This window comes from Colletotrichum costaricense, assembly GCF_030867565.1.
Source record: "Colletotrichum costaricense strain IMI 309622 chromosome Unknown Scaffold_3.1, whole genome shotgun sequence".
In the NCBI taxonomy this organism is placed as follows: domain Eukaryota; kingdom Fungi; phylum Ascomycota; class Sordariomycetes; order Glomerellales; family Glomerellaceae; genus Colletotrichum; species Colletotrichum costaricense.
The window spans coordinates 606,654-623,120 of NW_026848232.1; the positions used below are offsets into that span (position 1 = coordinate 606,654).

A 16,467-nucleotide genomic window follows, 5' to 3' on the forward strand; every position below is an offset into this window, starting at 1 on the left:
AGCTCTATCAGACCAGCCAGAAATTTGTCGCGAAGTCGAACAACCTTAGCTTGAGCGAACCTGAGTCCTGAATTGGACCCGCAAAATGAGAGCTGCGCACTCCAATTGGTTGCGGTCTTGGGATCATCGATTGGCCGGCAACACTCGGTACGTACCCACATCCTTGTCTTATCCCAGGCTAACGGACTTGATCCCTGCAGCGAAAGCACAGTGAGCTCCACCCAAGCCTGGACTGCTTAATTTTTGTTGCTTCTTGAGATGCTCACTGGTGAATAAGACGTAAGTTTCGATATTGCGACGAAATACTCTCATTCCTATCGACCACATTTCAATTTTTTCAATTTTTACAACATCAACCACGACATTTTGTGGTATCGTTCGACCAGAATTTGCAATCTGTTTGCCTCGAGGGAGAATCAAAATGAGCAAGCGCTCGAGTTCAGGGACGCTACCACCGAGCAAGCGAAGGCATGCCGAAAGCGAGGCAATAGACTTGCTTCTCGATCACGGCGATGACCTCATCAAATGTCTCCAGGCACTTACCCGGGCCAAGACAAGATCTTCTATCCATCGCGAGGACTTGCAAAAAATCCGGCAGCTTAGCAAGGTGTTATTGCCATCTTTTGAGCAGTTGGCTAGTGAAGGAAAGACAGAAGCCCTCGAAAGCGGTGAGATTGACGAGAATGAGGTAAAGACATTAGCTTCGTTTCATACGTTGTCAACTTTTTGCTGACTTAATAGGGGAAGAATGCATCACACGAGAAGGGCCAATCCCCATTGACACCGAGGCAAAGCCCAGTGGTCTCAGGACCGCCAATACCTTCTTTCATCTTGGTCAAGCCATGGACGCCAGCCGATATTCCGAAGACAATGCCGCCTCTGCCAAAAATCACGAATCCTGTCCTAGAGTTGGCGGCCTTCACCCATGTAGGCGTGGCCAAGCACAAATCGGATTTAAGTTACGACCGCCTTGAGTGGCTTGGAGATGCCTATGTCGAATTGATCTCGTCTTCCCTCATTTTCCAAACTTTCGGAGGGATGTCAACGGGCCAGTGCTCGCAAATCCGAGAGCTTCTGATTCGTAATGCCAACCTGGGAGAGTACTCAACACACTACGGACTGTTCGAAAGAGCGAATCTGCCGTCCGAGTTCAAGCCCAGAGGTACCCAGCCGGCTGTGGCAAAACCACATGAAATCAAAAAGGTTCGCGGTGATTTGTTTGAAGCATACGTCGCTGCTGTGGTTCTTTCCGATCCCATCAACGGTCTCGCTCGAGTTGCAGAGTGGCTCAGGACACTATGGGCATCGACTATCAAGGACCAGATCAGGTCGGTCGCCAAGACGCCCGGGTTGCAGACAGTCAAGGAACTTGGCGCGACGGTGACAGAAGAGTCTAGTCTGCCTCCGAAGGTCCTTCTCAGTCAGGCTATTGGTGCGAACGGCATCACCATCCGCTACGAAGACTTACCCAATGCGAACAAGAAAGACAAGTACAACAAGAAGCTGGCTCTCTTCAGCGTCGGAGTGTACCTTGACGGATGGGGCGAGAAAAATAAGCTCCTTGGAACCGGTAGCGACTTGAATAAGAAGGAGGCGGGCCAAAAGGCAGCGCAAGTGGCGCTTAACAATAAGAAATTGTTGAAGGTGTATCAGGATAAGAAGAAGGCTTTCCTGGCAGCTCTTGGGGAGAAATAGGCGAGGTCAGAGTGAGGCGGTTGCACTATACCCATGATACTAGTTTCAATTGAAGCAATAACCATCTACGAAGAAATTTGAGTCTCCGAGTGACGAAATTACTCGAAAAGCTAACGCCAGAAAGTACATAGCTGGGAAGAGTTATTAAGATGGTCGATAGAGCACATCAAAAATACCAGATGAACTCGACTCGGACGTTCGCTGAAGTGTTAACCATACAAACCGCGTGGGTGCTCAACCTAGGAGCCGAGATGAGTAAACAGCTAGCTGCCCAATGCCGAACAACGATGGACCTCCGTAGCCGCTATACTGGGACCCATAGGCCTCGGCTCAATATCAGCTCAGAACTTATACATACTGAAGTCTCAATTGACGGAACTCTAAATTGAGGACGAAAATAAAACAAAAGACAATGGGACATCCCGCACATCCAAGGTTGCCCGCATTTCACGTGCCTACTTGTCTCTCTCGGCCGACAAGCAGATGCCGCAGGCTACCGGTACCTAGCTTCAATCACACTCACAAGGGACAAAAGACGCGGGGATGATGGGAGTAAATTGCTAGTCGGGATCTCGGAGAAGCACAAACCCCTGACAAGCCCACGTCAGGCCCGCGCACCCAGGTCCCGCGTCCACTCTAAACTCCCCCAGATGCTGCTGCTGGGTTGGGGTCGTAGTTGGTTGCGCGGGCTTCGCTGCGTCTGCATTGCGTTGCGTGACCCGCGGCCGAGGCAAACAGAATTTACCGGAAATCGCCCACCCCTTCCGATGCTGCTAACATCGGCGCGAACCCCAGTGGCCCTCCCCAGGGCCCAATTTAGAGACAGCTGATTGCCGGTACCGAAATACCTTTGCCTCAATGCCAGCACCCGCCATCGCCGCCGCTACTCTCTTGCTACCCACCAGATCCCTTCTTTCTCTTTGGACGACGAAGTGAAAGAGTCTCATGGCGAAGCTCTCACATAATGCATGTCAGCGTGCTGGATCTCTAACTCTCTCCTTTTCCCAGCACCTGTTGCTCCCCCATTCCGTTTCAGTTCCGGCTGCCAAGGTACCTCGCTCTACCGGCACATCCAGGTGATTTGCGGAACTAGGTTATCTGAGTTGCTATCTTCGCCTGGTGTTGTTGAGCCGAACCCAACCCCGACGCCCAGAACACCTCGGATATACCCCCATTAAACGAACGCGTCTTCCCTCCCTTTGCCAACTAATCACGTCGGTCCGGTCGCCTCGAGAAACGGCTTTCTAGATGGCTGACTCCGTGGGTGAGTGCAAACAGAACCTTACTCTGCGCCCGTTGTGGAGAGAGCAATTCCCCGGCTAATTATGCGATTATGCCTTCTCTCTATAGATCGCGTGTTCGTCCATGCCTTAAATACGGTCAAGAAAATCCCCAAAACGGGGGCATCGCGTCCCCCGCCGTCCGACAGACTTCGACTCTATGGCCTTTACAAGCAAGCGATGGAGGGGGATGTCGATGGCGTCATGGAGCGGCCGACCTCGGCTTCCGGCATGCCAGCCGACGAGCTTCAACGCGAGAAAGACAAGTGGGATGCATGGAACCTCCAGAAAGGTCTGAGCCGGACGGAGGCGAAGAGGAGATATATCGAGGCATTGATCGAGACGATGCACAAATATGCGACAACACCGTAAGCCCGCATACCTACCCTACTGTCACTGGAACCGCTCTTTGCGAATCGCAGCCCACTGACTCGTCACCACAGAGACGCAAAAGAACTAGTCTCGGAACTCGAGTTCGTATGGAATCAGATCAAGAACAATAGCCCCAGCTCGACCGACTCCTCACCGAAAGGCACAGGTTACACCGGTGAATTACGACAGTTCCAGCCACCCCTGACCGGATCCGAAGGCCCCCTGAAGGTTCTCAGCCCCATGAGCGAGGACGATGCGGCAGAAAGGAACTCAGATGGAAGGATAGGTTACGACGACGATGACGAAGGGGACGCGCTCGTGCCTAGCAGTAACTGGTCCCGCAGCGTGGAGCGCGCACTCGAGAAGCTGTCCGCCGAGGTCGCGGCATTACGAGAGCAAATAACAACAGGCAGAGAGTGGAAGTCCAAAAAGTCACGAAGCTTCCCAGCCTGGCTACGATGGTTTACATGGGTTATCATGAAACATCTAGCCATCGATATGGTGCTGCTAGCCTTCATTCTACTGTGGATGCGCAAGCGGAAGGACCGGCGACTGGAAGACTTGGTCCGGGCAGGGGTGAAATTGATGCGGGAGTACGTGAGGAACGTCTTACCGGCCAGATGACAATTCTCCCGCTGGCAGCAAGAGAAGGCGAAGCTTTCAGGCTGATATAGCATTGACTCGATCGACAGCATTGCTACTTGCTGCTTGTAGCGACACCGATCTATTTAGTGTGTTCTCCACCCTTCGCACCGCTTGAGAGGCTTCTTCGACAGCAATGACGCTTTGAAGTCAGTGTTGGAGTAGTGGCGAATGCTCCCATGACGGCCCGAACGTCTATGCCCCTTTGATCGAACACGGAATGATCTTATCAAGGGAACAGTCTGGATAGCGACGATGAAGAAATCCCCTCTTGGAGATGGGCAGCCAATCCGAAGTATCCCCCAAAGGACATCACAAAGAAAGCCATCACATGGGAAAGCAACCACACATGCTGAGCCAAATGCAGCAGTTGGCCAAGTCTTCGGGGTCACGAGGCAGGAACCGAACGGACTGAACAACCTACATATTCATGGAATGTCCAGAGCTAGGACCGGGCGGATCATATAAATGTGATATCCAATAGCAAATAGTTATAAATTCAAAAATTTCAAAAATTTAGCGTTTCACTCTCGTACCTATGCCGCCGCACTTACCTGCTCAGACTCGCACTGAACCTTTCACTTAGTACACCAGCGAAGTTGAGGAAACTTCAACGACCTCACTTCAAAGTGAGAAACAAGCAAACAAGCGATGCTAACAGGGCCTCTGCAACGAAACTTGAATATATCTTGTTCATGTGTGCCCATTGAGATTCGAGTCAATCCCAAAAATTAGTAGGACCGGGGTGTAAGTTTGGAGCCACCTTGAGACTGCGATCACAGGCGTGGGACCTCAGCTTACCTTCACAGTTTTAGTCCCACCTTCCCACGAAGCACAACCTCAAACTTTCGTCCTACACACTCCATCATATCACTCAATTCAATCAGGTCGCGACACTGCGATTTCTACCTGAGATGCGGTCAAGAATCAGACTGGCACTCGGATTTCGATAATAGCGACGGACTCGTGGGCAAGATGCAAGCCATAAGTGATCAGTCGACGAGACTTGGAAAGGCAGGGGCCTCTGCTGATTATACCATGGAGGAGGAGGAGGATATCCCACAAGCCGTGCCGGCACTGGCGATGTTCGTTCCTCTAGAAGAGAGCCTCTTCGATCCCTACGACGCTCCGCGTACCGAAATTGAGCGCATCAAGCTCTGCCAAGAGAATCTCGAAAAACACACAGCCGCCGTCGAGCAGAACCTTGTCTTTGTTTATGAGAGAGAGCACAAGCGAATCTTACAGGTTGCGAAACAAGAAGAAGCGGAAAAAGGCTTCATTGAGACGCCCGCGGGCCTCATGCAAGGCGAGGAAGCTCTCATCATGGAGTCAGTCCACGCCCCGATACCGCCCGGCGCCGATTATAACGACCGGCACTTGTCCACGTACAAGCCTCCCGAGACTCCGCAAGTGATGCCTCCCAGGCCATCAGCACTTCAGTGGTCTCTTTACAATGCTGGCCAAGCCGTGGGTCAACTGCACGGATACCATAACCACGCCCAAGAGCTCAAAGAGCCCTACCAAGAGATGTTGAACGCTGCACTCAAGGCATCGTCTGCCGAGCAAGGGCAGGGGGATGAGCCTGCTCGGAGCTAGAAGCGACAAGAGGTAGCTTGAGTAGCAGTTGGCCAATGTGCGTGAGGAAGACAACAGGAACTCAGGACATGCAAGACAGCCAGAGGTCTGAGGAGGATTGCCGACCGACCAAATCGCCGCCATAAGTATGTATCCGGCGTGTGACGGCGACGCATCCGCCACGCCGTTCGTGTACATAAGTAGTGTACATACACGTCACGAGATATTAGTAAAACCACACATACTATCTGCATATAAGTCTCATCGTCATCATGATATGTAACGACCGGCGGTAAGAGGCAGCGGTCATTGAAGAATTCTCCCATGCTTCCATAAACGGCGTCAAAAAGCTTTATCTAGGTACACTAGATAGAGGAAGGCTCGATCAAGCATCTTGCGAAGCTCAAGCTCACCTACGATAAGTGTCCATACAATTTAAAGTGAAGAGGAAAAAGAGAAAGAGGCGCTCTGCGACAAAATTTTCCGCAGACTAAATGGTGCTCAGAGGGATTTCTTGGTGCCTCAGGCGATAAGTAAGCTCCCGGGATGGTCGACCAATCACGGTTGATGTAAATTAATCGCGATGTACGCACTAGCGCCACCAAATCCCCATGGTCCGGGACAGAAGAGCAGTTCCCTCCCGACGTCAACGATTGAATATCAATCCGCCTCTCACCCAAACGCCCTCCCCCGTTTCGTCAGATTCTCAATCCGTCAAGGCGATACGATGCTGCGGCATTCATTAGCACGTTCGGCTTGGCGGACTGGCAAGCAGGCCGCCAATGCCTCGCGAACTTTTGCTACAACAGCTCGCAGGAATGCCGAAGTCGAACTGACTGTTGGTAAGGACGAACCCGCCCTCGCGAGGGGCTCAATTGGTTTCTATCGAGGTTGCTGACTGGATCTATAGACGGAAAGAAGGTGTCTGTCGAAGGTGAGCTGCAACGTGGCCGTGTCCGAGGATACCTACTCACGATCTTCTAGCCGGCTCCGCCCTGATTCAAGCTTGCGAAAAGGCAGGCGTCACAATTCCTAGGTCTGTCTAGCCGTCAATAAACAATCCGTATGGCATTAACTAACTTCTCTACAGATATTGCTATCATGAGTACGACACCCTTCTCGATCGAATCGATGACCGCTGCGAGGGATGACCCCCCGACTGACAAATACAACAGAAAGCTTGCGATTGCCGGTAACTGCCGTATGTGCTTGGTCGAAGTCGAGCGTGCACCGAAGCCCGTAGCCTCCTGCGCATGGCCCGTCCAGCCCGGTATGGTCGTCAAGACCAACTCTCCCATCACACACAAGGCCCGCGAGGGTGTCATGGAGTTCCTCCTCGCCAACCATCCTCTGGACTGCCCTATCTGCGACCAGGGTGGTGAGTGTGATCTCCAGGACCAGTCGATGCGATACGGTGGCGACCGTGGCCGCTTCCACGAAATCGGCGGCAAGCGTGCCGTTGAAGACAAGAATATTGGCCCTCTCATCAAGACCTCCATGAACAGATGTATCCACTGCACCAGATGTGTGCGTTTCTCCAACGATATTGCCGGTGCCCCCGAGATGGGCTCTTTCGGACGTGGCAACGACATCCAGATCGGTACCTACCTTGAGAAGAACCTCGACTCCGAACTTTCCGGCAACGTTATCGACCTGTGCCCCGTTGGTGCTCTTACCTCGAAGCCTTACGCTTTCCGCGCGAGACCTTGGGAACTGAAGCACTCCGAGTCCATCGATGTCCTTGACGGCTTGGGATCCAACATCCGCGTCGACTCTCGTGGCCTCGAGGTTATGCGTATCCTCCCCAGACTCAACGACGACGTCAACGAAGAATGGATTAACGACAAGACTCGTTTCGCCTGCGACGGATTGAAGACCCAGAGATTGACCATGCCTTTGATCCGCCGTGAGGGCAAGTTCGAGCCCGCCGACTGGGAGCAGGCCCTCATGGAGGTCGCCAACGCCTACCACCACATCCAGCCCAAGGGCAACGAGTTCAAGGTTATCGCCGGTGAGCTGACCGAGGTTGAGTCCCTGGTTGCCATGAAGGACCTGGCCAACAAGCTCGGCTCCGAGAACTTGGCCCTCGACATGCCCAACGGAAGCAAGCCCGTCGCCCACGGTATCGACGTTCGCTCCAACTACTTGTTCAACTCCAGGATCTACGGTATTGAGGAGGCTGATGCCATCCTCATCGTCGGAAGCAACCCCCGCCACGAGGCCGCTGTTCTCAACGCTCGTATCCGCAAGCAATGGCTTCGCTCTGACCTCGAGATTGGTGTCGTTGGCGAGACCTGGGACTCAACCTTCGAGTTTGAGCACCTTGGCCTCGACCACGCTGCCCTGAAGCAGGCTCTTGCCGGCCCCTTCGGCAAGAAGCTCCAGGCTGCCAAGCGTCCCATGATTGTTGTTGGCTCTGGTGTCACTGACCACGTTGACGCCAAGGCCTTCTACGAGACCATTGGTGCCTTCGTCGACAAGAACGCCGCCAACTTCATCACCCCTGAGTGGAACGGTTACAACGTCCTTCAGAGAGCTGCTTCCCGCGCCGGTGCTTTCGAGGTCGGCTTCACCACCCCCTCCACTGAGGTTGCTGAGACTGCCCCCAAGTTCGTCTGGCTCCTTGGTGCCGATGAGATCTCTGAGAAAGACATTCCCAAGAACGCTTTCGTCGTCTACCAGGGTCACCACGGTGACCGCGGCGCCCAGATTGCCGACGTTGTTCTCCCCGGTGCTGCCTACACCGAGAAGGCTGGTACCTACATCAACACCGAGGGCCGTGTCCAGATGACCCGTGCCGCCACCTCCCTGCCCGGTGCTTCCCGTACCGACTGGAAGATTGCCCGTGCCATCAGCGAGTTCCTCGGTGCTCCCCTGCCTTACAACGACGTTGCCCAGCTTCGTGACAGAATGGCCGAGATCAGCCCGGCCCTGGCGGCCTACGATGTGGTTGAGCCCGTCGCTCTGCAGCAATTGAGCAAGGTTCAGCTGGTTGACCAGAACAAGGGCTCCAAGGCCAGCGGTACACCTTTGAAGAAGGTTATCGAGAACTTCTACTTCACAGACGTCATCTCAAGAAGGTATGTTATCCGTGTGAAGACGTTTTCGAAAACTCTGTCAGACGTAGCTAACATGTACATCCAGTTCACCGACAATGGCCCGCTGCTCGGCGGCCAAGGCCAGTGGCAGCCCCAAGACCAACTTCATGGCACCAGGCATGGAGGAGGACAGGCCAATGGGCCAGATTGCGTACGGAGCATGAGGGACAGACTGTACGACTATGACCGTAGAGGGAGGAGGACGAAGATGAAGAAGAAAAGAGAGTTCCTTTGTTTGGGATGGATGCATTGCTTGTATATAATAGCACGCGCGGGTAGAGAGTGGTGGGTAGTTGAAGAAAGTAAATACCTTCATATCTTTTGTGTCTCGTGATGCCTGGTCGATGCCATCTCCAACTGACCGCCTTTAGCCACCAGGGTTTACGAACCTACTAGGTAGTCAAGTGAGTGACAAGATGAGTCGCCGCTCAATTAATCCTCAACGCTATTCTTACCAGTCTTATTAACGCCATCATGACCCTTTTCCCCCCTTTGAGGTAGTCAAGGTAGTTGACTCTCGAAGTTACAACTTGGGAGTACATTTTGAGAGATGCAGGCGAGGTGTTTTCAAAGGTAGTCGCAGTAACGAAGGTGACCGTACAACTTCCCAACTCTGCCAGCCACGCACCTCGCCTCCAACACACCTTGTTGCAAAATTTTGGACTTCGTCAACACCACACGCACCATGATGCAAATTATAAAGACAGCCTTGTGGCAAAGCTGCAGCCGCCTCGCCTCTCTGACGCGAGTCGCACGGTCAGCGATCTCAAGGAGCATATATCAATCAGCATCGGCACTACGACAACGAAAGACAACCGAATCAAGGATTCTGGATGAATTGGCCGCATATCGCAAACTGGCCGAACGTCTGTTCAAAGCAATGGAAACCCGAAAGAAGGAAGAAGGCGAAACTTTCCAAGATATGGAGAGATTCTAAAGAATGATCGTCTTCGCGATGAGCAGTTGCTGGACGCCACCGAAGCTTCTGATAAAGCAAATTAACCGGTATGGCGGAGGAAGTACATTAGATTGCGCAGAACGATAAAGCCGGTATTTCCTAACTTGTTCCCTTCAAAGAGGTAACCTTTGCTGGTATTTCTAGTTCTTCGCTCCCCTGGCTCTGATTACGCGGAGCTTTCATTCATGATAGCTGCCGAAACAATATTCAGGCACACACGACGCCATAACGCTTGGGGATGGTTATCGTGAACGGTTTGGAACCGGCGGCAGCATTCAAACATTGCCAGTGGGGTAGCTCTCACGTTTTTGACCAATTCACAATCTTAAGCGCCTGGCATTACCATTGAAGAATTGCATCTATAGCCTCGATACCTATGAGCTACAACTGCACTGGATAGCCCTCTTCAACTTGGGCACATCTCCAACCCACCGTTCTTCCTCCGCCTTATCACCCTTGTACTCCTGACCGTCGACCTGTTGACCATCCCAGCTCTCCTCAAAGGGATGCAGCGCCATCTGCATGACCCTCCTCAACACATCTCTCTCGCCATCCTTCTCAACCCGCTTGATAATCTCGTCGAGCACCCAGCCACGCGGCACAAAGTTAGGGTTCACGGCCTTCATGGCCTTCTCTCGCTCGGCACCCTGCCCCTCTTCTTCGCCCCAGTCCTCGACGACGCGAGCGCGCCACTTATCCAACCAATTCCCGACATCAGACCGACCCTTGGCCTCGCTGCCGGCCGTCGCGCCCTCTGCGTGGAAAAAGCGCGCAGCCGTCTCGCGACGAGCATCCTCGGTCGCAATCTCCGACAATTTGACGGAGCTGAGGCGCCGGAAGAAGTGGTTGAAATCCAGCTCGTGGGTCTCCATGGTGTCCAGCAGCCCGCTGAACAGTTCATCGAAATCACTCTCTTTGAAGTTCTTCAGACCAACGCGCAGCGTCATGAGGCGCTTGTACTCGGCCATGAAGAGCGCCTTGTATTCCTCGCCAACCTGCATGATGAGCTTCTCGGCCCGTCCGACGAGGACCTCCGACTCGCTCTCCTCAACACCATCGTTGACGAACTTATCCTCGTCCACGCCGGCCCCTGCGCCGATGAGCTCGCCCAGCGCCTCGCCGAAGCGGACGAGGTTCCACCAGATGATCGTCGGCTGATTTCGGTAGCTGTACCGCAGCATGTGGTCGTCGTGGTTGGGCGTGTAGGACGGGTCAAAGTTATCCATGAACGCAAAGGGGCCGAAGTCGATGCTCAGGCCCGCGATGGAGGTGTTGTCCGTGTTCAGCACGCCGTTCATGAAGCCGTAGGCCTGCCACTTCGCGACGGTGAGAGCATTGCGGCGGGCGACTTCACGGAAGAGACGGGTGAAGCGGTTCTCGGCTGAGTCGTCTGGGCCCTGGATTTCTGTTGCCGGGACTCCACGAGCGGGCTCGTGGAGGGAAGAGTCAGCGGGCTTCTCGGGGTTCTCAAGGCGGCCAGGGAGCTTTTCCCAACCACCGAGGACATCTTCCGCGACGTAGGTCGCCAGCGTTCGGAGCATGGCGCGGTCGCCTCTGGCACGGGGGAGATCAAAGTTTCCCAACCGGATCCAGGATTGCGCAAAGCGCAACACAATCGCACCGGGCTCGACCGTCTCTCTCCTGACCTTGACGTTGGGCAGCAGCGTCAGAGACAGCGCGCGCGTGCTAGGGATCCCGAGGGCATGAAGGGCCTCGGAGACGACGAACTCGCGGATACTCGACCGCAGCACCGCCTTGCCGTCCGCGAAGCGCGAGTACGGGGTGATACCCGCGCCCTTGAGCTGCAGCTCATACCGGGTCTTGGTCTCCGGGTTCGTCGTCTCGAACAGCGAAATGGCCCTCCCGTCGCCCAGCTGTCCTGCCCACTGCCCGAACTGGAAACCTCCGTAGCACTGCGCCCAGGGGTACCCGCCCTCGAGCTTCTCCTCGTCCCAGCCGTGTAACCTGTTCCCCGCGACGGTCTGCTTGAAGTCCTCTGTCTCCTCGTCGCCCTGTTTGATCCCGATATCGCGCATCGCGGCCGGGCTCACGGCGAGGAGCTCCGGGTTCTCGGTGGTCTCGGGGCGGACCCAGGTGAAGGCCGCGTTGCGGACGCCGCGCGGGGCGATTTGGTCGCGCGGGGTCTTGTGGGAGTCGGCTGGCGTCGGGAAGATTGCGTCGGGCGGGAGGGAGGAGGTGTAGGTCCATGTCTTGGGGAGCTCGCCTATCGGAAGGCCTTGGTAGGATGTCGCTGTCGGCTTTGCGCCGTTGGAGAACTGAGCGGCCATGATGGCCGGGGGTTTGGTGATAGCTCTTGGGACGGCTCGGCGGGAGAGCAGTCTCGAGAGCATATACGCGGATTTGAGGTTCACTTTGGTGTGAGATACAACGAAGCGTAAACAGATCTATTCACACGAAGAGAATGGGGGTATCATTTGCAAGTGTACATGACAAGTGATTAGAAAAAAACGTGGTGGAGGGGTCATTCGGTAATGATGATCCGTAGTGTAAGTCAGCAGCACCGAGTCGGCGATGAGGGACTCTCGGAGCTTCAGTGGCGATGCCCCAAAAAATCTACGCTGACTAAACCAAAGATGCGTACCTGGATAGAAAGAACCTCGGCGTCCACTTCGACGGTCGCCGATGGCAACAACCACCGATTCCGGAGACAATTAATCATCCAGATAATTCAAATACCTTTATCAAAATCTCGAACTTCGAAGCCTCTTTCGGTCCCCGCTCCAAGATCCGAAAGGGGTTCAAAGCCTTCATGATAAGGTACCCAAAGTTCACGGTCCGAGTCCCGGCCGACGCTGCATGTCGAGCCCCCCGGGTGATGCATCACGCAACAGCTCCCACACTGTCGTCACTGTTGGCGTCACTGCGAAAAGGACGCAGCAGCCCCCAAACTCCCCTCCCCGCCGCCGTCCCGGGAATCCAGCACGCCCTGGCAGACAGCTCCAATTGGGGCAAGTGGGGTGAGGAGAAGGAAAGCTGCGGTTCCAGCCCACTGCAGCAAGTTCCAAAAAGCGCCTCCCTTTGACACACCAAGAAAGCTCACCCCGATTTACCAGCAGAGGCACGACTTTCGGTGATGTCAATTGGACGTCTCGGCTCTTGTTGGCCGATGCAGGCGGGGGAAGCATGTTTTCCCTGCGAGTTTGCTATTACTGCATGTCATCGAAACAAACCTCGATGCAAGAGCTGAAAGCCCAGTGCCCCTTTGAGTGTCTCGTCCTCGTCCCATCGTGCTGATAACACATCCGTCACCCCTCACCTCATAGCTCCTCCCTCTTAAGAGACCAGTAGAAGTCCGTCTCGTCGTATTAGAAATACAAACCCCTGGCCGCGGCCCATCAATACCCGTTTGTTCGAAGCCATCTTTTATCTTCCCCTTCCATATTACATCGCTGTATGTTCTTGACGAGAAACTCATCAAGACTCTGCTCAACACTACGTCCTCGTCCCGTATTGCCCCTCATCAGCTCTCAACATCTTCAAAAGCGCACCATGAACTCGATTCTGTCCACCTTCACGCCCGATGCTTCGGGAACCCCTCCAAAGCAAGTGGATTATATCCCATGGCTCACTCTCAACGATGGCAAGATGGTCCCCATGGTGAGTTTGAATCTCAAGTTTAAAAGGATCCCCATTCCTGCGGGAAGATCTGCCGCTCGGCAATGCATGTCAGCATCCAGCGCCAGATCCTAGGGCATTCCAGCTCAAATCTTAAATTACGAAATTGCTGCATCGCGGCCGGTTTGCTCCAAGTACCGTCTCATACTGACGTATCCGCAGCTCGGATATGGCCTGGGTACTGCCAACTACAAGGCTGGCGGGGCCAGCTTTGACGAGAAGATCGTCGACAACACCGTCATGGCGATCAAGGCCGGATACCATCATCTCGATGGCGCCGAAGGTACGTGCAATTTCACTCACCCATTCACTCTTCCCATTGATCACCACTTTCTAACACGATCCTTAGTATACGGAAACGAAGAAGAACTCGGTGCAGCCATCAAAAAGGCCGGCGTGCCAAGAGAAAAGCTCTACGTCACCGCAAAAATCAGCGGAACCAAGAAGCAGGACACCGAAGAGGCCTTCGCTACCTCGCTGAAGAAGCTCGACCTCGAGTACGTGGACCTTTACCTCATCCATGCGCCCTTCTTCGCCGACTCGGACGAGGAGTTGCAGCAAAAGTGGGCGGATCTCGAGGCCATCCAGGCCAGCGGCCGCGCCAAGAGCATCGGGCTCTCCAACTTTTTGCAGCCTCAGATCGAGGCCATTTTGAAGACGGCCAAGGTCGTGCCTGCTATCAACCAGATCGAGTTCCACCCTCACCTGCAGCACGGCGACCTGCTGCAATTCCACCGCGATAACAATATTGCTGTATCTTGTTATGCCCCGCTGACGCCCATTACTTCGGACGTCGACTCGCCCGTCAGGACTATCTGGGCCAACCTGTCCAAGAAGTACGGCGTGAGCGATTCTGTTATCGGACTCCGCTGGTGCATCGATCAGGGTCTGATTGTCATCACCACCTCGTCCAAGGAGGAGAGACTGCAGAGCTACCTGAACCATATCCCCGCCATCAAGCTTACACCCCGCGAGGTGAAAGAGATTGCCGAGGCTGGCAAGACCAAGCACGTTCGCGGGTTCTGGAAGAACAAGTTCGACGCTGATGATACCCGATGAGTATGACAAAGTTCGGGGTCCGCCACGCTCATTGTAGTCAAGAGCGTATCTAGTATTGTTAGTTGTAATTAGTAATTATGGAAATCGTTCCAATAGTGACGTCTGTGTACAAGTTTAATCTCTCAAGCCTACGGGGCACATTGGCATGATATGACCGTAAGAAGACCTGAAGTGATTGAAGGTATCGTGGTTTATTCGTTCTCATGTTCGTCACCTCATAACTCATCATCAGACTCCGTCTCGCTACCAGCGGGCGGCGGGGGTGCTTTGGTAGCTGCTTTCTTTCTTGCAAAAGGCAACTCCCTCTTCGCAGGAGGCGCCTCCTTTTTCGCGGGCGCGGCAGCAGCCTTTGGCTTGGGCGGTGGTGATACTTGAGACCGTGTGGGCTTACTGGGCGCTGGTGCTGCCGCCGGCTCTTCGTCGACATCATCTTCACTAGCCGTCTCGTCCTCGTCCTCAGTCGTGTCGCGCTGCTGATCTGACAGGTCCGCAACCTGCTCCTTCACCTCATCAACATCCATTTTGTCTTCACTTTCCTCTGACGAATCAGCATCATCGACAGGCGCGGGAACGGTCTTCCTCTTGCCCGGCCTCGACTTGGCGGCCGCATGGCCTCTTACCGCGGCCTGGGAGCTCTGCTGTACCTGCGCTAGCTTCTCCGGCTCGACGGATGCAGACGCGAGTAGCTTCTGCTGCTGGCGGATCTTGACCTTCTTCTCGTTGAGCAGGTCGCGGAACTTTTCGAGCAGTTCCGACTCGTCAGCCTCCTTGGCCGCGACTAGCTCGTCGAGTTGAGCTTTGAGCTCCCGCACAGATTCTTCGAGCTTGCTTGCCTTTGCAGTCGTCGAGGCTAGAGCTTCCTTGGCCTCATTGGCTGTCTGCGCCGAGAGCGCACACCAGTCGAATAGCTCAATGAGCTCGCGTGGGCTGTGGCTCAACTCGATGGCGCCGAGCCGTTGCTAGATTACCCAGCCCGTCAGCCCAGCCCGGCCACCCATGCGGAAGGTAGGTAAAAGGCTGGAATGTAAAAAAACTTACTGTGAACTCATTCCCCTTTTTCCGAATTGTCAGGGTGAGAACTGACTCGTTCTCCACAGAGGCGATTGCCTCAACGCCCTCGGCCGGTTCTTGGTGCAAGACCGCAGTCAGGATAGTGACCCATTCTTCCTCAGACACTGGACTGTTCTTGACGCGTAGTGATGCGACTTTGTCATGACGCACTGCCAGGGAAACCCTACCGTTAGCCTTTTTTTCTTCAAAATTTACCGTATAATATGAGGTGGATGAGTTCGGCGCATGAAACAGGTGTCGGCCAAGACCCCACTCGCCCGGGCCGCGGTGATCGTCGGCCAGGAAGGCGGGATGACGAGCGTTTGGAACTTGGAAGTTGGAAACTCACGAGAAACGGCATATGGCTCCACGCCATCTGTTCCCACCAACTTGACATCTAGTGCCTTTGACCGAGTGGGCGTGGCCTGGACGATGACAAAAGCGCCTTCACTGTCTGACCGGGGAAATCGGAGAACGTGGCCGGATGCCATGACTAGGTGAACTAAATCGACATAAACTTGAGGAAAGAATCGGTTGGTTTGCCCCTTGCGTGCCACGGGAATGAGCTGAAGGTTCGATGTAAGTGGCAGTTGCAACCCGGTGCAAGGTCCGAGAGCTCAGGTTGGTCGGGATTGTCGTCAGAAAGTTTTAGTAGGTGCGTAATTATTTGGTTCTCAGGGTTGGAATCTAAATTGCAACTACGGTGTCTCGAGGGGAACTCCTGGTTGGATGGAGGTTGAGACAGAGCAGTCCGGGAGAGTGAGACTGAGACTGGATTTCCAAAGTTGGTAGTTTGTTGATTAAATACAGTGAAGTGAGTGTGGCTTCATCTGAACCGTGAGGGTCCTCGAGGGGTCCTGGGGTCGAGAGCGCTAGGCAACTATGGCGCTCAGACAGGCAGCAGAGGGGGGGACTGTGCAACGCCTCAGGCAGCCTTGGCCCTGTACCTTGGTATTGAGACGTAGGTTCGGGACGGGAAGGAGGTACGGAGGTCGTGGGATGGCACGGAGAGCGGGAAAGCAAGGCAAGGAAGGTAAGGTCGTTAGCAATTGTTTTGGTGCTTTCTGTGCTTGTACCTTCCTTACCTTGGGCGAGGTCGGGT

At 54.3% G+C, this 16,467-nt stretch overlaps 6 protein-coding genes across 6 annotated transcripts; 4 read left to right on the forward strand and 2 right to left on the reverse strand.

The window, feature by feature from the left end:
• Window positions 1-421: 421 nt before the first annotated feature.
• On the forward strand, window positions 422-1,695 carry CCOS01_03011 (RNase3 domain-containing protein; the record flags this gene model as incomplete). Its single annotated transcript, XM_060451197.1, has 2 exons — window positions 422-688; window positions 742-1,695. 2 exons carry the CDS (start codon window positions 422-424, stop codon window positions 1,693-1,695), a joined length of 1,221 nt encoding a protein of 406 aa, XP_060317462.1.
• A 1,460-nt stretch (window positions 1,696-3,155) lies between these two features.
• CCOS01_03012 (acyl CoA binding protein) lies at window positions 3,156-5,585 on the forward strand (the record flags this gene model as incomplete). The annotated part of the gene is made up of 3 exons (XM_060451198.1): window positions 3,156-3,343; window positions 3,419-3,940; window positions 4,877-5,585. The coding sequence occupies 3 exons, from the start codon at window positions 3,156-3,158 to the stop codon at window positions 5,583-5,585; spliced, it is 1,419 nt and encodes a 472-aa protein (XP_060317463.1).
• Window positions 5,586-6,291: 706 nt separating this feature from the next.
• CCOS01_03013 (NADH dehydrogenase) lies at window positions 6,292-8,826 on the forward strand (the record flags this gene model as incomplete). Its single annotated transcript, XM_060451199.1, has 4 exons — window positions 6,292-6,406; window positions 6,475-6,498; window positions 6,655-8,644; window positions 8,709-8,826. The coding sequence occupies 4 exons, from the start codon at window positions 6,292-6,294 to the stop codon at window positions 8,824-8,826; spliced, it is 2,247 nt and encodes a 748-aa protein (XP_060317464.1).
• A 1,168-nt stretch (window positions 8,827-9,994) lies between these two features.
• On the reverse strand, window positions 9,995-11,971 carry CCOS01_03014 (uncharacterized protein; the record flags this gene model as incomplete). The annotated part of the gene is made up of 1 exon (XM_060451200.1): window positions 9,995-11,971. The coding sequence occupies one exon, from the start codon at window positions 11,969-11,971 to the stop codon at window positions 9,995-9,997; it is 1,977 nt and encodes a 658-aa protein (XP_060317465.1).
• Window positions 11,972-13,130: 1,159 nt separating this feature from the next.
• CCOS01_03015 (aldo/keto reductase) lies at window positions 13,131-14,315 on the forward strand (the record flags this gene model as incomplete). Its single annotated transcript, XM_060451201.1, has 3 exons — window positions 13,131-13,238; window positions 13,419-13,539; window positions 13,606-14,315. The coding sequence occupies 3 exons, from the start codon at window positions 13,131-13,133 to the stop codon at window positions 14,313-14,315; spliced, it is 939 nt and encodes a 312-aa protein (XP_060317466.1).
• Window positions 14,316-14,530: 215 nt separating this feature from the next.
• CCOS01_03016 (uncharacterized protein) lies at window positions 14,531-15,856 on the reverse strand (the record flags this gene model as incomplete). The annotated part of the gene is made up of 3 exons (XM_060451202.1): window positions 14,531-15,274; window positions 15,354-15,535; window positions 15,715-15,856. 3 exons carry the CDS (start codon window positions 15,854-15,856, stop codon window positions 14,531-14,533), a joined length of 1,068 nt encoding a protein of 355 aa, XP_060317467.1.
• Between the last annotated feature and the right edge of the window lie 611 nt (window positions 15,857-16,467).